This window comes from Capra hircus, chromosome 4, assembly GCF_001704415.2.
Source record: "Capra hircus breed San Clemente chromosome 4, ASM170441v1, whole genome shotgun sequence".
In the NCBI taxonomy this organism is placed as follows: Eukaryota; Metazoa; Chordata; class Mammalia; order Artiodactyla; family Bovidae; genus Capra; species Capra hircus.
In genome coordinates this window covers 56,717,399-56,739,060 of record NC_030811.1, presented here as the reverse complement: position 1 = coordinate 56,739,060, position 21,662 = coordinate 56,717,399, and the positions used below count along the sequence as shown (strand labels likewise).

Genomic DNA, 21,662 nt, shown 5'->3' with positions numbered 1-21,662 from the left:
GACATGATCCTCTAGAGAGAAAATCTGATTAAATCTTAAAAAAAAAAAAGGTAGTAGAACCAATAAATGGCTTAACAATGTAGCATGATACATGATCAGTATACAAAACCCAACTGTATTTCTATGTACTAGGAAGGAACAATTTGAAATTGAAATAAAATACAATTTGCAAGTGCATAAAAATATATTAAATACTTCAGGATAAATCTGCTTAAGATTTGTAAGATAGGTACATTGAAAACAAAAACTCTTACTGAGAAATATAAAATAAGCCCTAAATAAATGAAGGTCTCTATTTTCATCTTAAGAAACTAGGATAAGTGGAGCAAATTTTACCACGTTCAACATTGTTCAGATGTTGTTTCTCTCCAAATTGATCTACAAAATTAAGGCAATTCCAATTCTAAGCAAAATCCCAAGAGGCATTTTTTTAATTGATAAGCTGATTCTAAGATTCATGTGAAAATGTAACAGATCAAAGTTTCAAAGAAAACTCGGAAAAAAATTAAGTTGGATAAATTACATTACCTGATTTCTAGACTTATAAATAGTAATGAAGACACTATTTTGTATTTTGTACTAAGTTGCTTCAGTCGTGTCCGACTTTTTGTGGCCCTATGGTCTGTAGCCTACCAGGATCCTCCATCCATGAGATTCTCCAGGCAAGAATATTGGAGTGGGTCACCCTGCCCTCTTCCAGGGGATTTTCCTGACCCAGGGATTAAACTAGGCCTAGTCTCTTACATCTCCTGCATAGTGCCACCTAGGAAGCCCCAAGACACTATTTGGTATATAGAAATAATGATGGACAAAGATAGATAAATGGAACAAACTGAGCAGAAATATATATATATACATTCCAATTATTTATATAGTCTAATGATGTACAGTCAGAGGATTTTCAACAACTTTTCAAAGACTATTCAGTGCAAGAGGATAGGCTTTTCAAAAATAGTACTGGCACATTAGATATTTACATGCAAAAACATGAATTTTATCCCTATCTCACACCATACACACATATCAACTCAAAATAAATAAGATCCCTAAATGCAAGACATGAAACTAGAAAACTTGTAGAAAAAACATGAGAAAAAATTTATAACCTTGAGTTAGGCAAAAATTTTTTAGATATAACATTAAATCATGATCCATAAAAGAAAAAAAAACTGATAGGTTGGGCTTTAGCAAAATTAAGAATTTCTGCTCTTCCAAAGACATTGTGAAAAGAAAGAAAATATACACCACAGACTGGGAGGAAATATTTGCAAATCACATAATCTGATAACGTGAACGTGAAGTCACTCAGTCGTGTCCGACTCTTTGCAACCCCATGGACTGTAGCCTACCAGGCTCCTCTGTCCATGGGATTTTCCAGGCAATAGTACTGGAGTGGATTGCCATTTCCTTCTCCAAGGGATCTTCCCAACCCAGGGATCAAACCCGGGTCTCCCACATCGTAGACAGATGCTTTACCATCTGAGCCACCAGGGAAGTCCATAAGGGAGACCAAAAAAAAGACTACCTACTGAATAGTTCCATTTTACAAAATTTTAGAAAATACAAACTTATCTATAGTGACAGGAAGAAAACAAGTGTTGCCTGGGGATGGAGGGGAAAGGATAACAAAGCAGAACAAAGAAACTCTTTGGGGTGATGGATACTTTCAGCATCACGATCGTAGGGATGGTTTCAAAGGTATACATAAACATCAAGACTTAGCAAATTGTACACTTTATACATGTGTACATGTAAATAAGTTATACTCTAATAAAGTTGTTTTTTATTTTAAAAAATACACTGAAACTGTTTGAGAATTAAAGAAGGTATTAAAATGTACCAGAAGAAAGATAAGTATTTTATAATGTTAAAATAGAGATCATTCTAAGCACAACATGAAAATTTGAAACTAAAAAAATAAATGAAATGAAACTTTAAATTTTATGACCTAAAAACAAAAACTTTATGTTAAAAAAAAGTACAATTAATAAAAATTACAAAATTTCTATGCTAACAAATAATTTAGAAATGCAAATTTTTAAAAGAGATGCCACTTTTCACATAACCATGTCAAAAATTTTAAAAGATTTAAATCCAGCTGCTACTCGGTACAAACCCCAATGTTGAGTGTGTAACTTCATATAATTATTCTGGAAATAACTTTGGTATTTGAATACAGTTTTCAAATGTGCATATCCTTAAACTCAGCCATTTATCCTCAAGGAATTCCTCCAAAGAAAAACAGAGAAGTACAAAAAAGCTATGTACACAGTACCTCCAAGCAACAGAAAGTGAAAGATGCTCAGTCATTTCTGACTCTTTGTGACCCTATAGACTGTAGCCCACCAGGCTCCTATGTCCATGGAATTCTCCAGGCAAGAATACTGGAGTAGTTTGCCCTGTCCTTCTCCAGGGGATCTTCCCAACCCAGGGATTGAACCCAGGTCACCTGCATTGCAGGCAGATTCTTTACCATCTGAATCACCAGGGAAACAATAGAATATTATGTTAATATTAAAATACAAATTTATTCACAAAGATAGCCATGTATTTGAGTACCATAAAAGACTGCTATAATAGCATGCTATTTGTTATAACATTTAAGTAAAATTTTTCTGTAAAATTTCTGGTATCATGATGTACACTGAATGTCAGCTAATTTAACATCTATTCCCAACCTCCTTTTTCTTAGCCCATCTACATTAGTTCTCAGCCCCCTTTACTGTAGAAGAGGCCATGTGACAACATTATGGCTACTGAGCCATAAGTACAAATCTCCTATGAACTTTATGGAAACATGCCTTTCTGATAAAAGCTATGTTATTGCCATAGTTATCTCTTTCCTCTACTTCCTGCCTTATAGTTAGATGACTTAAGCTAAACCACTCTAATGGCAGAAAGTGAGGAGGGAAAACAGAGCCTCTTGATGAGAGTGAAAAGAGAATGAAAAAGCTGACTTAAAACTCAAAAAACTAAGATAATGGCATCCAGTCCCATCACTTTGTGGCAGACAGAAGGGGAAAAAGTGGAAGCAGTGACAGATTTTATTTTCTTGGGCTCCAAAATCACTGTGGACAGTTACTGCAGCCATGAAATTAAAAGATGCTTGCTCCTTGGAAGGAAAGATACAACAAACTTAGACAGCATATTAAGAAGGAAAGACATCACTTTGCCAACAAAGGCTGGTACAGTCAAAGGTATGGTTTTTCCAGTAGGCATGTATGGATGTGAGTGAGAGTGAAAGTGAAATTGAAGTCGCTCAGTCATGTCTGACTCTTTGCAGCCCCATGGACTGTAGCCTACCACGCTCTTCTGTCCATGGGATTTTCTAGGCAAGAGTACTGGAGTGAGCTGCCACTTTGAGAGATGGGCCAAAAGGAAGGTTGAGTGTCAAAGAATTGATGCTTTTGAATTGTGGTGCTAGAGAGGACTCTTGAGAGTCCCCTGGACAGCAAAGAGATCAAACCAGTCAATCCTAAAGGAAATCAACCTTGAATATTCATTGGAAAGTCTGATGCTGAAGCTAAGCTCCAACACTTTGCCCACTTGATCCGAAGAGCCAATTCATTGGAAAAGACCCTGATGCTGGGAAAGATTGAAGGCAAGAGCAGCAGAGGTTGATATAGTTAGATAGCATCACTAACTCAATGCACATGAATTCGAAAAACTCCAGGAGATAGTGAAGGACAGGGAAGCCTGACATGCTGCAGTCCATGAGGCTGAAAAGAATTGGACATGACTTAGTGACTGAACAACAAATCCAAAGCAGCTATCTTATTGCCATGGAAGAAGCCAACATACTAGAGAATGTACGCTGCAAACAGAAAAAAAGCTGGGTCTTTGATAATATTCACAAACCATCATACCAGCTTTCATACCCACTTCTGGACTTCTCTTTAATCGAGATCAAGAAATTTATATCATCTTGCTTAAATCACATTTAGCCAAAATCACCCAATTATTCATATATATGCATGTATGTAAATATTTTCTGTATAGCCATTAAGCATATTAAAGTTTTTTATAATTATAATATTCTCTACTAGCCAGGATTTGGGGCACCAGACACCTCCATTCAAACATTGTTGATAAAGTTAACTAGTATAACCCTTCAGAAAGTCAATTTCACATTATGTTTGCAAAGCTTTAAATATATTACCCTTTGTTGGACTCTGTAATTCTGCTTTTAGATATTCATCAAAGAAATAATAATAAATTAAGAGAATCACTGATGTAATAATATATTTACAGTATTAATAAACTAAAAACAACATAAATGTAGAACACTATAATGCTGGGCAAATGATTTTATAGTATAGATTTGTGATAGAATAGCATGTAACTATTAAAAATCATAAAACAAAAATCTAATTACATAGAAAGGTGTTTTATTACAATATGCAAAGTAATATTCTTTGGCGGGATGAAATGCTTAGAGAAAATATTTTTTAAAAGAGTAGGGAAATGTAATGAAATGTAAGTAGATACTGCTGGGTGGTAGAATTATCAGTAACTATTGTGTTTTTCTTCTTGGTTATCCATTGCTAAATTTCAGAAATCTTTTGTAACCAGAAAAATTAAAGCTATTTTAAATATACAAAAAAGTATTGAAATAAACAAATAGAAAGAGATGTAGACTAAGAGTTGTTTTATTTCTTCTCTATGAAGAGCATTCATTTATTTCCAATAAAAAATAAATTTGCAATAGCAACTTTAATATCAACATATAAAAGTCACATATAGCAAAAATGAATATATTATGTAAAGTAAAAAAGTAGCAAGAGTATGTATGTTAAATAATTACAGGATTCCAGTATTTTTAATATAAATACAAATCTGGAAATTCAAAAGAGAACATGCTGTATTCATAAACTGAATCTTAGGGGAAATTTTTTAAAATTTGTCATTGAGTCCCATTGTTAAAATGAATAAGATGCAAATATATGCTGATGAACCTAAGACACATCAAAACAACTAAGTCCAGAATCAGAACAGAAATGAATGAGCTATCTAAGCTTTCCTTAGTACTTCTATCCAACCAGAGCTTACAGAGATTCCTTCTCTGGTCAAAAGCATGCATTCTTATTTAATCTCTATTGGTTTCAGCCATCTACAGTAAAGATCAACCACTCAGAAGCCAGTCTTAAACATTTTTCAAAGATATTAATAAATTCAGCATGCAGCATATACAATTTATATCGCCAGGATAGGAGACAAACTAGTATGTTTGTATAAGATGCTACAAAAGCAGTGACTCTGTCCTTTTTATAATCCAAATTTGTTACAAGAAAATTGACTAGAAGAGAGAGAAGGGAAGGGAATAAGAAACCAAAAGGCACAAAACTACTTGCTAACTACAGACACACAAGCACACACACATATGCTCATTCACTCAAATTCATTTGAACTAAAGAATAGATTAAGTGTAATAAAGAGCATCTTGGAGATTTTTCACAGAGTTATATATAAATAAGGCTTTTAAAAAAGACTTCAAATTAATGAAAAGTAAATGTTAATCACTTTAAGTAGTTAATAACACAAAAGTTGACTTACCATAAATTTCTAAACCTTGTGGGAAATACTTTGTATTCTAAATCCTATCCACTAATGCAAGAGTGAAGATGCATCTTACAGTCAACAGTGCTGAATTTTAATGATGGATTTAAAAGGGTTGATTTAATTCCCAGATATTTTTTTAATTCCACCTCATCACCAAGAAAGTTAATAGATATGACACATTAGAAACCCTGGCAACTAAAGATGTTTGATCCAATCAGTGCTTCTCTCTTTTCTAACTTACTCAAAAAAGAAAAACCAACACCTGGAGAAAGTCACACCTTCACAAATTACCCCAAATGTTCACTGTGATATTCAAGCTTTATACATGAAACCCCTTCTAAAACATCAGAGGCAGAGAATGAACACTGTCCCTTTCAACTGCTAATGACAGCGGAATCACAAACATCTACTTAAGAGATTACTTTTCAGAGGCATAAGAATATACTTTTAAAAGGTACATCTCCAAAAACCTACAATGAAGATGAATAATAAATATTTATATGCTCAGAAAAGGGATATATTCAAAAACCTACAGTAAAGATGAATAATAAATATTTACATTCCAAGCCAGAAGATCCCACGGTCTAAAAAGAAACATTTGATGTTTTCATTTCTGTATTCTGAAGCAAAATAATGATTATAATAATTCTAATCAAACTTAAAAGGTATACTTTATTACCTTGTTGATATAAGTCATTCGCCTTTGAACAGGCAAACAAGAGGAAAAAACCCTTGAGGTATTTTTATATTCTGACTTAACAATTATCTGATAATTACCCTATCATTACCTGTTGATGAAGGATTCCATTCTAAATTCTTAACATTTCTGATGTTACAGGCATGTTACTTCAAAAGTCCTACCTGGAAAGAGACTGAGAAGACTGACTGGAGATTTGTTGGTATCAATAGTTAGTTTGTGGCTTGCAGTTTTTGAAGGCTGGCCTGGTAAGCAGACTAATTTCAGGGGAAGTCTAAACTTACACTGGCTAACTCGAGGAATGCCTGAAATTAAAAAGAGAGAAATATATACTCATAAATTTGACAAATAAGAAAAAAACTGTATTACTTCACTAATTGTAGTACATGGTAGTAACATATCTTAGTTTAAATGTTTGCTACCTGACCATTTCATCTAGCACAACTGAAATAACTGGAAAGCATTATCATAATTTATGTATTTACATTATTATCCAAAGGTACAAGACAAAAATAAAATCTTAAAAAGGAGCATAAGAGTAAGCTCTGCCTTTAATAATAATATTATTTTTTTAAATTCACAGTTGAATGTTATATAAAACATTATATGCAGTTATATTCAATTACTAAACTGTCTTTAAGACCTTCAAAGCTCTGGTCCTAATCCGAGACTATCAGCTAAAATGAGCAAAGAATATGAAGTTTATATCAGGAATACTCTGTATGACCATATCTAATCATTTCTCTATCTCCCCAATCTTTTAATCTTTAGCTTTTTTATTTACTGAATATTCAAAGTACAATTAACAATTTGCAATAAATTATGAGCATGAAAGCAGAATGTTTCCTACTGAAGTTCTAATAAACTTCATGTCATTTTACATATCAACATTAAGAATATTACTTTCATACAAATTAATTTTTCCCAATTCATTTAACTTTACATATCACTTTTAAACAGTATTCTGAAAGGTTTACAGTCACTCAATTCTCAAATTTTTTCAGAAAGTATAGAAGCATATTGAAATAGGCAATTTCATGAATAAATAACAATGAAGATTTTTATATCAGAATTTAAAGTTTTTAAAAGCTATTCCTTTTAATATTTTTATAAAAAATGAAACTTAAACCAAAGCAAACTAGGTTCTCTACTAATAAATCAGGCAAAGCAATTCTACAAATTTAGTTTTCTCTCCTTTTAATCTAGGATTCTATTTTTGACTGGATAGGATAAAAAATAATATACAGAAACCTATATCTTGGTAAACTGCTGTAGAGAAAGGGAAGACTTAAAATGTTCTACTCTATCTAATGGATCCACACTTTAATTCCTTTTACAGTGGAGTCAGAGAGCAGCTTAAAAATAGGAAAGCAGAAGAAGGAAATTTTAGAGACATGATCCCAAAGTAGGATTCCTAGAATTAGCAATATATTCTGTTAATGCCAATTGGAGTTGTGTGGTTTATTCTACAACCAAGCTGGGAGTATGCTTTTCAGTACTACTTATTCACAAGGATAGTGAGATATCATCAAAAATAGCAAACATATTGATATATGAGGTCAATTAAATACTTTTTCAGAGCATGTGGAGCATATTTGTCATTCTCTTCAATATAATCTATTATCCATCAAATTTTACATAGCTCATTTTTTGCTCATAACCAACAGATGTTAAATTCACTTCTCCTGGAATCCTAGATGCAAATTATAACTGGTGTCTCTTCAGAAAAGTCCCAGGGTATTATTTCCTGACATTTTGTGAGGTTTTAGAGGCATGTGTATTTGTACTTAACAGTGATGAAATGTTTTGACTCAAAATATTATGGTAACATGATCTAAGCTACTGCTCAAACCACAGCTATCAATATCACCATAAAAAAATATCACAAAGTATTATTCTTTCCAACTTCATATATTCCATACATCCCCAAATTATGAAAATATGCCTGCTAATATGCTTCCTCTACAATGTATACATTACAGCCTCAATTAATAGATGCAATCTGGTAAGAACCAGGAAACTGAAGCCTATTGCCATTTCCTTCATTTTAAATGAATAGAGTAATGGGGGAAAAAGCACTTCATTTTCTGACAATTCTGTACATGCACAAAGAGAAGCTATCATCTATGTACTTTCAACCAAGTCTGAGCTAATTGTTCAAATAAAATTTAGCTGTAAACACTCTTTTAAAATTATACTGCTAAAACTGTGGCTCAGCTTCACTTGGACCAGGTACTGCTTGAATTTGTGGTAAAACAAAATTAATCATGATCAACGCTAGCTTTACATTACTTATATATATTTGAAGATTATTGCCTTAAATCTCCAAGAACCCAGAGCTAAAGAAACTAGTGGTATATACATGTTTTCAGAAATTGAAGCAAATGGATTGCAAGCACTAATAAACCCAAAAAGGGTAATACATTATAACTCAATTCACAGTTCAGTTAAGTCAGTTAATGACAATATCACACACTAGGGCAATGGTCAGCAGTTGTTAAGATTTGTAGAACCTCTCCAGAATTTCTTTTCTCTCCAAGAATTGTAAACCTGTTTCATAGGACATTTGGAAAACATTACTTTGAAAAATGATGACACATACTTAATAAAATGATTATGGCTATTTTTTAAATGATGGCAGCTTGAGAAGTTTTACCATTAGGGAAGGAAAAAAAGAATATGAAATCCTTTAGAAATGAGTTTAAGAAAACCAAATCTTTAAAAATAAAAATTACAAAACCAGTATTTTAGAATACTTCCCATCAAATTAAAACCTAAACATTTCAAAATATAATGTCTAGTATTTAAACATGGGGTTTATCAGAGGCACATTTCTACTGAGGTTTACATTTTCTTAAGAAACTTGAAATGTAAATTTGTCTACCAGTTACTCTTCAGGCTATAATTGTACCTAAGAACCTGAAGCTGGAGATGTGTAGAGATATGTGTGAGGGTATGCATATGTGTATCTATAATAAGGAAATAAAAAAAATTATATGTATTTGAAGACTTTCCAAAGTTGCTAGTAGGGTAGGTTTCAGCTTAGTTGAAAGAGCCTAACTTGCCCTAATTGTCTACCATCAGCAATATTTTGTTGGCAAAACAGGCTATTTGGCTTATTCAACTCTCTGAGTATAATGCTGAGAGAGAAGAAAATTTGGTCATTTGTAATACGCAAATATTGGCCTACTCACTCATCAGACTGACTTTGTTCTACAGTTTTTTAGCAAATATAATCACCTCTCCTTCAAACACTTCCCCTGCTAGCTTACTAGAGGAAATGGACAGTCACAAGTACAATGGTGCAATTAATCACAAAATTATTTAACACTTAGAGACAAAATTCACATCAAAATCACTCCTGACAGAACAGTTTTTCCAGAAAGAGAATTCTAATTACCCCTGGCACACCCAAGAGACCAGTATCACTGTCAAGAGGGAAGCCAAAATGTGCTCTAAAAAAAAAGGAAAAAGAACTTATATACCAGAGTAGAATAACTATATATTACACATCTATATAATGCCTTTAGAACTCTTTCCAGGGACCTGCTAGAGTCATTTCGTGTTGAAAACAAGGGGCCCGAAAGCAGTAGCAAAGTCTGGTAGCCAGAACTTCCTTGATCCCTTCCTGTTATGTCTGGCTACGTACTGTGCTCCATCTGCAGTCATGTTTTACACTGCCCATGTCATGTAACGCTAATGCAGAAATAATGGAGACTAACTCTTATGGGACAACATAAAACCTCATTTGCTTCTCTTTTTCCACATGTAAAAGCGGGACTGCTTATCTGCAATATAGTCTGAATAGATCAGGTCAATAAAATGGAACAGTCTTTGAAATGTGAAGCTTTTGTGTGCAAGTAAGATCTAAGTTGTCAACATATTATTTTTTTTGCGTACTAGGTGAAGCTGAATATTTCAACTCTACTCCTGAAGCTTAATTAAAATTTTTAAATACAGCATAAGAGATTATTCAAACTGGCTTTAGCTTTGCATTGAAATACTAAAATTTCCATATATTGTGATTTTTTTCTCATAGTTTGATCTGAATTTATAGTAAAAGGGAATAAATTACTTTCAATAATAACCTTTACAGAATTTTTAAAACTCAAAACAAATAATTTAAATAATAATACAGAATTTTCTAAAAGTTATTGCAAAATCTTATCAGTTACATGCAATCTTGCAAAGTAAAATATAAATATTATTAATATTTTTAATAACCCAAACTCTAATTTGACAAGTATGCTTTAAGTATACTTTAGGTAAGCTAAAAGCTTATTTGTATTAAAATATTTCTCATATAAATACATATTCACCTTCCAGACACTATGCAATTCAGGTTATTGGTACCACAACTATATGAGTAATTAAAGCCATTAAGTATTTTATTTATCTAATATTACCAATTAATATTATCTAATATTAATCTTAAAATGGCTAATAAACTAAGACATACCATCCCATTAAGTCTGTGTCTAGAAAGAAAAATAATCAAAGTAGAAGATACTTTTAGAGTGCCTCCCATATAATCAGAATACTGCACAATTCAGGGACTTGAACCCCACTCTCAAAGAGCTCAAAAATCTACTAGGGAGACCTAAGGAACAAACAATGAAATTCATATTATGATAAGTATTATAGCAAAGTAATAAACAAAGGATTTGGAGAAGACAAAAAGTGACAACACTGACCCAGGCAAGTTCAAGGGGTCAGATTCTTGATAATATTTCCTCACAAATTCTAAACAAAACAAGAAATTGGCCCACAGAATGAGTACACACGGCATTCTGATCAGAGAAAGAGGTGAATCTTTTGGGGTATACAGAATCAGACAATTTAGAATTCAGAATTGTTATCCTTACTCTTTTTAAGTAAACTAAGATAACAGAGCATACAGGCAAATCACGAGTAACTTACAGACACAAGTAGTCAATGACAGCTTTGGTTTTGTTCAAAAATGTCATGAAGTTTCATTGTTTCTCATGACTCTGAAACAACTAATAATGAATGACAAGTATCTATTATGGAAACATCTATTTTCTTCTCCGTAGCCAAATCAAGGCACTGAATCACCCTAAAGAGGTTGCTAGAGTCAAAACAGCAATCCATAAAAAGAATTCATTCAAGGGATAGTACCATAATTCAATTACTAACCAAATTTCACTTCTGAAATTCATTTTATTCTAAATTATCTTTTCACTTACCATCAGGATTTCGCTCTATCCATCAGAGGCAATGCAAAAAGGGATAGGGGAGAAAGAATACAACAAATTATGTCATAAAATTACAGCACAAATTTAATGCTCATCTGCTTAAAATATAAATTAAAACTTTAAAGATTCATACAGATGACATAAATGGCCTTCCAATAAATATAAGCCAATTCACAGCTGAAGAATATAATATGAATAACTGAAATCTAATAATATATTTGCTCTTCCATATTCACAAGTCCATGAAAGGGTGTTATACTAGTATAAATGCGTCAAAAAGAGGTAAAGATATATGATCTATCCAAAAACACACCAGATTCAATATGTAAATGACATCAAGAGCATTACATGAATCTGGGAGGAAGAAAATGAGCTAAAGGCAAATATATATAATTAATATTTTCAGTTAGCCTTGCTTTATTATAACTTTAATTAGTAGATATTATTATGGAACAATGTCCTTTTTTTCAGCTTGTCTTACTATTCTTTTACTTTTATAGACTTGTTTTTACTTTAATTTCTAATTAGCTTTCAAACAATTATTGTCTATGCTCTTTGTTTTTGTAATAATTTATAATCTTTCAAATTCCATCTTTGCAAAAGCATAATAGCTAAAAATGGTATGTGCAACCATAAGCTCACCAAATGATTTAATAACTTTATAGCGTAGTTTTAAGCTTTTGTCTACTTGCTAGGTATTCCATTTATTTATTTTAAATTTATTTTCAACTACTTTTCCTTAAAGATAAATGAAATAATTAGTTGAATTAACACATCAACAATCTCTACAACTATATTTTCAAGGAGTAACAAAGATAAAAAGTATAATAATGCCTATGATTATTGAGATGTCCAATTAATGATAAATTACCTAGAGATTTTAGCCAACATGTCCTATTTTTTATTTCACAACTCACTGAGCATTTTAATGTTTTTTTCAGAAATATAATGTCCATCATTTCTTGATCCCTTGTGGAAGTCTTATATTTCTTTCTGAAGCGAGCTTTCTCAAAGCTGCTTAAACATAAAATATTTACACTACCTCATATTTTGAAAATATAGGTAAAAGGTTAAAGTGGTCATTTTTGGCTAAAAATGATTTTTTATAATTTAAAATAAAATTATTTACAAAGAAACAGACTTTGAAAACATGTACTAAAGTTATTAAAAAAAAAACTCCAAGTACAGAGTTGTCAATGCATAAACCAGAAAATTCACTGAGACAAAATAAGAACTACAATTTTAAAAACATTGCCAAGGTGCCTCATTAGCACAGTAGGAAGGGTGACAATTACATAAAAATGTTGCTAAGCAACCAAAGTGGATATCAATAGAAAAAATATGAATATGGCAACTTTAAGGCTTTTTAAACAAAGACAACTGTACAGAAATGCTTAAAAACACAAATGCAACACTGCTGAAATATACTATCAGTTATACTACATTTAAACTTTTTTTAAAAAAAAGCAATGACTAATTATTATTTATCAATCAACTAACTGTCAAACTCTTACTATGAAAAATTCACTATATGAAAACACACAAAGAAACTATAAAATTGAATCCAGTTTGAAATTTATAATAACTGGATCTCTACTGGTCTAAAGAGAACTTTTTGATCTATTAGTTTCTTGAAATAATACATAACCTGTTCTTACGTATTTTAACATGTAAGATACTAAAGAATTTTATTTAATCACTAAAGCAGTGTCTGAAACTCTAAAGACTGCCTTAATATTAGAGTAACCTATATGGTGATTTTTACTAATTCAGGCTAGGCTTTTCTGTTTAGCTCGAATACATGAAGTCTGACTAGATAACACTTTTCTAGTGAGAATAAAAAGTATCATATTCACTATTAATTGAAAAGATAGAATCAAACATTACATATAGAAATCAGCTGAATAGACATCACTAATTATTCATAACACATGAAACTAACTTGGATGGATATTTTTAATTTAACACTATGTAATAATATTTTTCTTTTAATAATATTTACAATGCGTTTTACCATCTTAAACACTTAAACATTTAACCCACAACTCCAATAATTTAAAACAAGTGATTATTAGGCTTATAAATTTGTGAACTGTATGTTTACCTGTTGGTCTGGAATAAGAAACAACAGCATTTCCTTCCAATTCAGGTGGTAAATAACTTCCTTTCAGATAAACGGAAAAGCCTACAGTTCTAGTCATCTCTGGTGCTATAAGCAACGTAAAAATAATATGTTATATAATTTTAGGCAATTATTATTAACAACAACTGAAATTAGATATACACTGCATGCCAGCTACTGTCTTAAGCATTTTACCTAACACTGTGAAAGTGCTGCATTCAATATGCCAGCAAATCTGGAAAACTCAGCAGTGGCCACAGGACTGGAAAAGGGCAGTTTTCATTCCAATCCCAAAGAAAGGCAATGCCAAAGAATGCTCAAACTACCGCACAATTGCACTCATCTCACATGCTAGTAAAGTAATGCTCAAAATTCTCCAAGCCAGGCTTCAGCAATATGTGAACTGTGAACTTCCTGATGTTCAAGCTGGTTTTAGAAAAGGCAGAGGAACCAGAGATCAAATTGCCAACATCCGCTGGATCATTAGAAAAGCAAGAGAGTTCCAGAAAACCATCTATTTCTGCTTTATTGACTATGCCAAAGCCTTTGACTGTGTGAATCACCACAAACTGTGGAAAATTCTGAGAGAGATGGGAATACCAGACCACCTGAACTGCCTCTTGAGAAATCTGTATGCAGGTCAGGAAGCAACAGTTAGAACTGGACGAGGAACAACAGACTGGTTCCAAATAGGAAAAGGAGTACGTCAAGGCTGTATATTGTTACCCTGCTTATTTAACTTATATGCAGAGTACATCATGAGAAATGCTGGACTGGAAGAAACACAAGCTGGAATCAAGATTGCCAGGAGAAATATCAATAACCAACAGATATGCAGATGACACCACCCTTATGGCAGAAAGTGAAGAGGAACTAAAGAGCCTCTTGATGAAAGTGAAAGAGGAGAGTGAAGAAGTTGGCTTAAAGCTCAACATTCAGAAAACGAAGATCATAGCATCCGGTCCCATCACTTCATGGGAAATAGATGGGGAAACAGTAGAAACAGTGTCAGACTTTATTTTGGGGGGTTCCAAAATGACTGCAGATGGTGACTGCAGCCATGAAATTAAAAGACGCTTTCTCTTTGGAAGAAAATCTATGACCAACCTAGATAGCATATTCAAAAGTGGAGGCATTACTTTGCCGACTAAGGTCCGTCTAGTCAAGGCTATGGTTTTTCCTGTGGTCATGTATGGATGTGAGAGTTGGACTGTGAAGAGGGCTGAGTGCTGAAGAACTGATGCTTTCTAAGTGTGGTGTTGGAGAAGACTCTTGAGAGTCCCTGGGACTACAAGGAGATCCAACTAGTCCATTCTGAAGGAGATCAACCCCGGGATTTCTTTGGAAGGAATGATGCTAAAGCTGGAAATCCAGTACTTTGGCCACCTCATGCGAAGAATTGACTCATTGGAAAAGTCTTTGATGCTGGGAGGGATTGGGGGCAGGAGGACAAGGGGACGACAGAGGATGAGATGGCTGGATGGCATCACCGACTCAATGGACTTGAGTCTGAGTGAACTCCAGGAGTTGGTGATGGACAGGGAGGCCTGGTGTGCTGTGATTCACGGGGTCGCAAAGAGGGACATGACTGAGCGACTGAACTGAACTGAACTGAACTGCAGAGATTAATTCATTTAATCCTCACAACAACCCTACATGGTGGTCACTATTATTATCTCCATTTTTGGTGCATGAGGAAAATGGCGACAGAGATCAAAAAGCTTGCCCAAGGTCATATAGTTAAGGCAGAGGTAGGAACTGACTCCAAAACAAGGTTATCTACCATTCCACACCACTGCCTCTCTTTACTCAGATGAACAGACAGGATGAACAAAGAAAAAGGTACACAAAGGGAAAGAGAATTTGGGAGTGGGAAATAGTGCTTTATCATGGCTAGAACACAGATTGCAGGAGAAAATGAAAGGGGGAACTGGATATGGATGTAACTAAAACTGTAGCAACTTAGCAGATTGTACATAGCCTTCCATATTCATGCACTTGACCTCCAACATGTATTAGAGAGCTATAAAATGTTTTCAACTGGAAAACATTAATTATCCAGAATGTTTTTGAAAGACAACTTGGAAGTACTGTGAAAATTTTACAGATAAAGTAAGATGCCACCTACAAGTTTACCCCAACCACTAACCACTCATTCACTGATTCAGTGAGTACTTATTGAGTTTCTACTATCTGCCAGGCACTCAGTTAAAGGTTAGTTATATAAAGAAATAAAAAAAAGAGATGGTCTTGATTTTTATGAGTAAAACATAAGGTTCCCATCTAAACAGTGGCATAAAGAAAAACAGAAGAAGAGTTGAAAGACAATTCAGACATCATTTTATCAGAACTAATGACAACTTGGATGTAAATGGTAAGAGAGACTCTATACAAATAAATCTTACAAAGAGTTGTCATTTATTACCTACTATTTTAAGCATTATTACAGATATCCTATATAGATTCATTTTCTAATTAAATCTAATCAATTTTCTGATTAAATTCAAATTAAAATAGTTCTGCAAGACAGATATCATTATCCCCTTTCTGCAGATTAAAAAAAAAAACACACACTGAGGTTCCATCTAATTACCAAAGCAGCTTGCCCATGGTTACACTGAGTGAGCGTTGGAAAGTGAGTCACTCAGTTGTGTCCGACTGTTCACAACCCTATGGACTATACAGTCCATGGAATTCTCTAGGCCAGAATTTTGGAGTGGGTAGCCTTTCCCTTCTCCAGGGGATCTTCTGCACCCAGGGATCAAACCCAGGTCTTGCGCATTGCAGACGAGATTCTTTACCAGCTGAGCAACAAGGGAAGCCCTTGAGCGTCAGAGCCAAAATTCAAATTCAAGCCACACTCCAAAGCCAATAAATACATTTTCTAGTGACTCAACAAATAGCTCACTAGAGAAACACCATTTAAAAATTCTTTCAAAATATAGTAACTAATTACAATTGCAGGTCCATTTAGTTAAGAAAATTGCTTGAAAACTGTAATTACTATGGCTCAACAGCCATTCATTGAATGTCCATGACTGATGTTTAGAGAGGAAATATAAGCAAAACAACACAACGATTTCAGGAAAATACCTGATATATTCGGATAAGAAATACAGCCATGAAATAAATCTACTAATAAAAAAAAAACCCTCACACCATGATAGACTTTCAGCCAAAAGAAAACACTTACCCATAAATTCAAAGGTGAACTGATCATCAGTTAGTACTAAAGGTGGTTGCACATAGATTGATAATTTGATCTTCTGCAATGCTACTCGATTCTTCAGTGTGACCTGAGAAGATAGAAATTGCTATTAACAGAAAATTATATGCTTTCCAAATTGATAGAATACTACAACTACTTAAAAAATAACAAATAATTAGAGAAATACCATCTAAGAAAAAAATGAGCTATCACAAAACATAATGTGTAACATAAGCAGTAGATTAAAAAGTTCTACCCAGTTAGAAACTGGGCAAAGGAATCGAACAGACTTTTTCTCCAAGAAGATATACAAATAGCCAATAAGCATATGAAAGAATGTTGAAAATCGCTGTATGAAATACAAAGTAAAACCACATTGGAATACTACTGTACATCCACTAAAATACTATAATCAAAAAGGTAAAAACAGGTGTTACCAAGAATGTGGAGAAACAAGAAGCTGCATAAATTGCTGTTGGAAATGTAAAACGGTATAGCTGATCAAAAAAAAAGGTCTGACAGTTTCTTTTAAAATTAAACATAAATTTATCATTTAACCTCATAATTCCTTATGAAGAGAAATAAAACAAATGTCCACCCAAAATCTGGTACACATGTATTAGCAGTATTATTCACAATAACCAAAATTAGAAAAAACCCAAGCATCCATAAACTGATGAAGTGACAAACAAAATATGGAATATCCATGCAGTGAAATATTATTCAGTAATAAAACTAATGAAGTACTGATACATGCTACAACATGGGTACACTACATTATTAATATGTTAAATGAAAGAAGTCACAAAAAGACCACATATTATTTGGTGCAATTTATATGAAATATCCAGAGTGGGCAAATCTACAGAGACAGAAAATAGATTAGCAGCTGCTTGGGGATGGTAGTAGGATTGAAGGTGGGGGTGTGGAGAGAAAAGAAAGCAACAGCTAAGGAATACAGGGTTTTTACTGGGCCGGGGGGGTGGGTGGCGTGGAGGACAAAAATGTTCAAAAGTTAAATTGTGGTGATCATTTTGCACATGTGTGCATGCTAAGTCACTTTAGTCGTGTATGACTCGTTGTGACCCTATGGACCTATAATTGCATAGTATGTGAATTATAACTGAATAAAAGTATTAAAAATGTTCTATCAATAGCAGACCCAAAAAATCTTCCCTCATATCTGGTGAATAATTACGTCTTAAAATATTATATGTGTTAATCCTTCTTTACAGATATGGCATCATGAATTATTCATTTTATCTAGTATCAGTATATCACCTTTTTCAGAAGTTAATTGCTCTCTAAAGATTTCCTTACTAGGTAGGTATTTACTAGTTTAAATACATATGTAGTTTAAATTCTATATTTTCTTCTATGGCTTAACAGCAAAAATAGCTGACATAACTACTCCAGAAAACATCAAAGAATGGCAATATTGACTAATTGACTACATTTCTAAGCTGGCTGTATTTCCAAACTGGTGCTCTTGGTTGATGATGCTAAGAAAACCCTCCCATTCCAATTAGAATTAATAGGTAAGAATTCTGGGGTCATAGACTACCTCAGAAATAGGGTGAGTATGGGTTGAGAAGGCCAGGACTTCTCTCACTCCCCCTTAAGAGAAACATTAGCAGAATTCATCAGGCCCAAAGATCTTTGCTGGACCACAGTGCTAAGGGAATCAAAGAAAAAGCTTAAAGATCTGGCTTCCATTGGGAACATTCTCTCTTTGGATTTTGTCTCCTAAACATCCCAGCCTCTTTGAATCATCTCCGTTGGCTAAGTTTATCCACATGGTAAGCCAGATTTATTACAGTCACTAGCCCAGTAGTGTTGCTAGACCAATTAAGTCACAATCTCAGGGGGCAGACCTGGGTATTGGTATTTTTCTTAATAGTTCCCCAGGTAAGACCTATGTACAACCAGAATCGAGAAGCTCTCTTCTACATGGCTTTTTTGCCTTGGAGCAATTCAGTCTTGCCTCTATAGTATACGAGACAGATTCATTTCACTACTAATTAGCATAATGCAAGGGCACGGCTTCCCTGGTGGCTCAGTGATAAAGATCTGCCTACCAATCCAGGTGACCTGGCTTCGATCACTAGGTTGGAAGGATCCCCTGGAGAAGAAAATGGCAATCCACTCCAGTATTCTTGCCTATGAAATCCCATGGACAGAGGATCCCGGCGGGCTACAATCCAGGGGGTCACAAAACAGCTGGACATGATTTAGTGACTGGGCACAAGCAAGGGCATACTTAATTTTTAAGAAAAGACATTTTTAATTTTCTCTTAGGTAAAAGACATGTATCAACTATACCTTAATTATATATATACACACACACATATATATACAAGTTACAGATAGAAAAATAATATACAAGTATAACTGGCCTACAAACACTATCCATATACAATTAGATTCAGTAAATGTATTAATTTTACCTGATGTGTGTATTCTGTACCATTTAAAAATAAACACAAAATTTTTGACTTACAAAGTAAAAATTTTAAAGGACAATAATTGATGAAAATAAATACAATAAACACAGCAAATGAACAATGAACCCTCAGATTTTCACTTTATGAGCCCTGGGTAAGGGAGGAAATCTGCATAACAGTACACAGTAATAGCATAGATCACAAGTCCCTTGAAAGTCTATGATCCGACAGATTAGGTTAGTACCTCTAATTCCCATGAAGTTATGAAATGGTCAAAGAGACCGGAAAATTTGACTGAGAAAGGAGAGTTCGGTCCACACATTTTGCCGATTTCTGGTCAGTCCCCAAAGGAGACGTTGGGTGCCTCTTGGCATTGGCAGGTTGCTATAAACCCCCAACAGGTTTCTGCCATAAGCTATATGAGGTCACCCTGGAACTGCAGAGCAGGGCTCCAAGCTTGGTTCGCACAGGCTGTGTCATTCATTCACACAAGCACACCGTAGAGTTAGTAGAGCAGAAAATGTGTTTACTAGGAGAACAGATTTATTCTAAAATTCATAATACCTTTTTAGTAAAACCCTAATGGTAATTACAGGAAGAACTATGCAGGTACTACAGACAACATTCTTTCTAATGACTATTCCTTAAATAAATAGAATATAATTTAAATATTTTATTAATAGTAATCCTTCCCTGGTGGCTCAGACAGTAAATAATCTGACTGCAATGCAGGAGACCCAGGTACCATCCCTGTCAGGAAGATCCCTCGGAGAAGGGAATGGCTACCCACTCCAGTATTCTTGCCTAGAGAACTCCATGGACAGAGGAGCCTGGAAGGCTACAGTCAATGGTGTCGCAAAGAGGCTACAGTCTAAGGTATCACAACTGAGCAATTAACACCTACCTACTGGACTGTCAGTTCAGTTCAGTCACTCAGTCATGTTTGACTCTTTGCGACCCCATAGACTGCAGCACGCCAGGGCCCCCTGTCTATCACCAACTCCTAGAGTTTCCTCAAACTCTTGTCCATTAAATTGATGATGCCATCCAACCATCTCATCCTCTGTCATCCCTTCTCCCACCTTCAATCTTTCCCAGCACAGGGTCTTTTCAAATGAGTCATTTCTTCACATCTGGTGGCCAAAGTATTGGAGTTTCTTTCAGCGTCATCATCAGTCCTTCCAGTGAATATTCAGGACTGATTTCCTTTAAGATGGACTTTAAGATGGTTGTATTTCTTTGCAGTACAAGGGACTCTCAAGAGTCTTCTCCAACACCACAGTTCAAAAGCATCAGTTCTTCGGTACTCAGCTTTCCTTATGGTCCAACTCTAACACCCATACATGACTATTGGAAAAACCATAGCTTTGACTAGACAGACCTTTGTTGGCAAAGTAATGTCTCTGCTTTTTAATAAGCTGTCTAGGTTGGTCATACCTTTTCTTACAAAAAGCAAATTTTTTTTTATTTCATGGCTGCAATCACCAACTGCAGTGACTTTGGAGCCCCCCAAAATAAAGTCTGACACTGTTTCCACTGTTTCCCCATCTATTTCCCATGAACTGATGGGACCGGATGCCATGATCTTCGTTTTCTGAATGTTGAGCTTTAAGCCAACTTTTTCACTCTCCTCTTTCACTTTCATCAAGAGGCTCTTTAGCTCTTCTTCACTTTCTGCCATAAGGGTGGTATCATCTGCATATCTGAAGTTATTGATATTTCTCCTGGCAATCTTGATTCCAGATTGTGCTTCATCCAGCCCAACATTTCTCATGATGTATTCTGCACCTAAGTTAAATAAGTAGGGTGACAATATACAGCCTTGACGTACTCCTTTTCCTATTTGGAACCAGTCTGTTGTTGCATATCCAGTTCTAACTGTTGCTTCTTGACCTGCACACAGATTTCTCAGGAGGCAGGTCAGGTGGTCTGGTATTTCTATCTCTAAGAACTTTCCACTGTTTGCTGTGATCCCCTCAGTCAAAGGCTTTGGCATAGTCAATAAAGCAGAAATAGATGTTTTTCTGGAATTCTCTTGCTTTTCTAATGATCCAACAGATGTTGGCAATTTGATCTCTGGTTCCTCTGCCTTTTCTAAATCCAGCTTGAACATCTGGAAATTCACGGTTCATGTACCGTTGAAGCCTGGCTTGGAGAATTTTGAGCATTACTTTGCTAGAGTGTGAGATGAGTGCAATTGTGAAGTAGTTTCAGCGTTCTTTGGCATTGCCTTTATTTGGGATTGGAATGAAAACTGACCTTTTCTAGTCCTGGGGCCACTGCTAAGTTTTGCAAATTTGCTGACATATTGAGTGAAGCACTTTCACAGCATCATCTTTTACGATTTGAAACAGCTCAACTGGAATTCCACCATCTCCACTAGCTTCATTTTTAGTGATGCTTCCTAAGACCCACT

General features: G+C 34.4%; 1 protein-coding gene across 2 annotated transcripts in view; it reads right to left on the bottom strand.

Moving 5' to 3' along the window:
* The window catches only part of BBS9 (Bardet-Biedl syndrome 9), a 473,303-nt gene that overhangs the window by 238,790 nt on the left and 212,851 nt on the right, over positions 1-21,662 (bottom strand). For both annotated transcript variants that reach the window (XM_018047135.1, XM_018047136.1), the window contains exons 13-16: positions 16,788-16,890; positions 13,577-13,681; positions 11,464-11,478; positions 6,421-6,561 (exon numbers count right to left, since the gene is read on the bottom strand). In XM_018047135.1, coding sequence (XP_017902624.1) covers positions 6,421-6,561; positions 11,464-11,478; positions 13,577-13,681; positions 16,788-16,890 — 364 coding nt within the window. The remainder of the gene's footprint in view (positions 1-6,420; positions 6,562-11,463; positions 11,479-13,576; positions 13,682-16,787; positions 16,891-21,662) is intronic.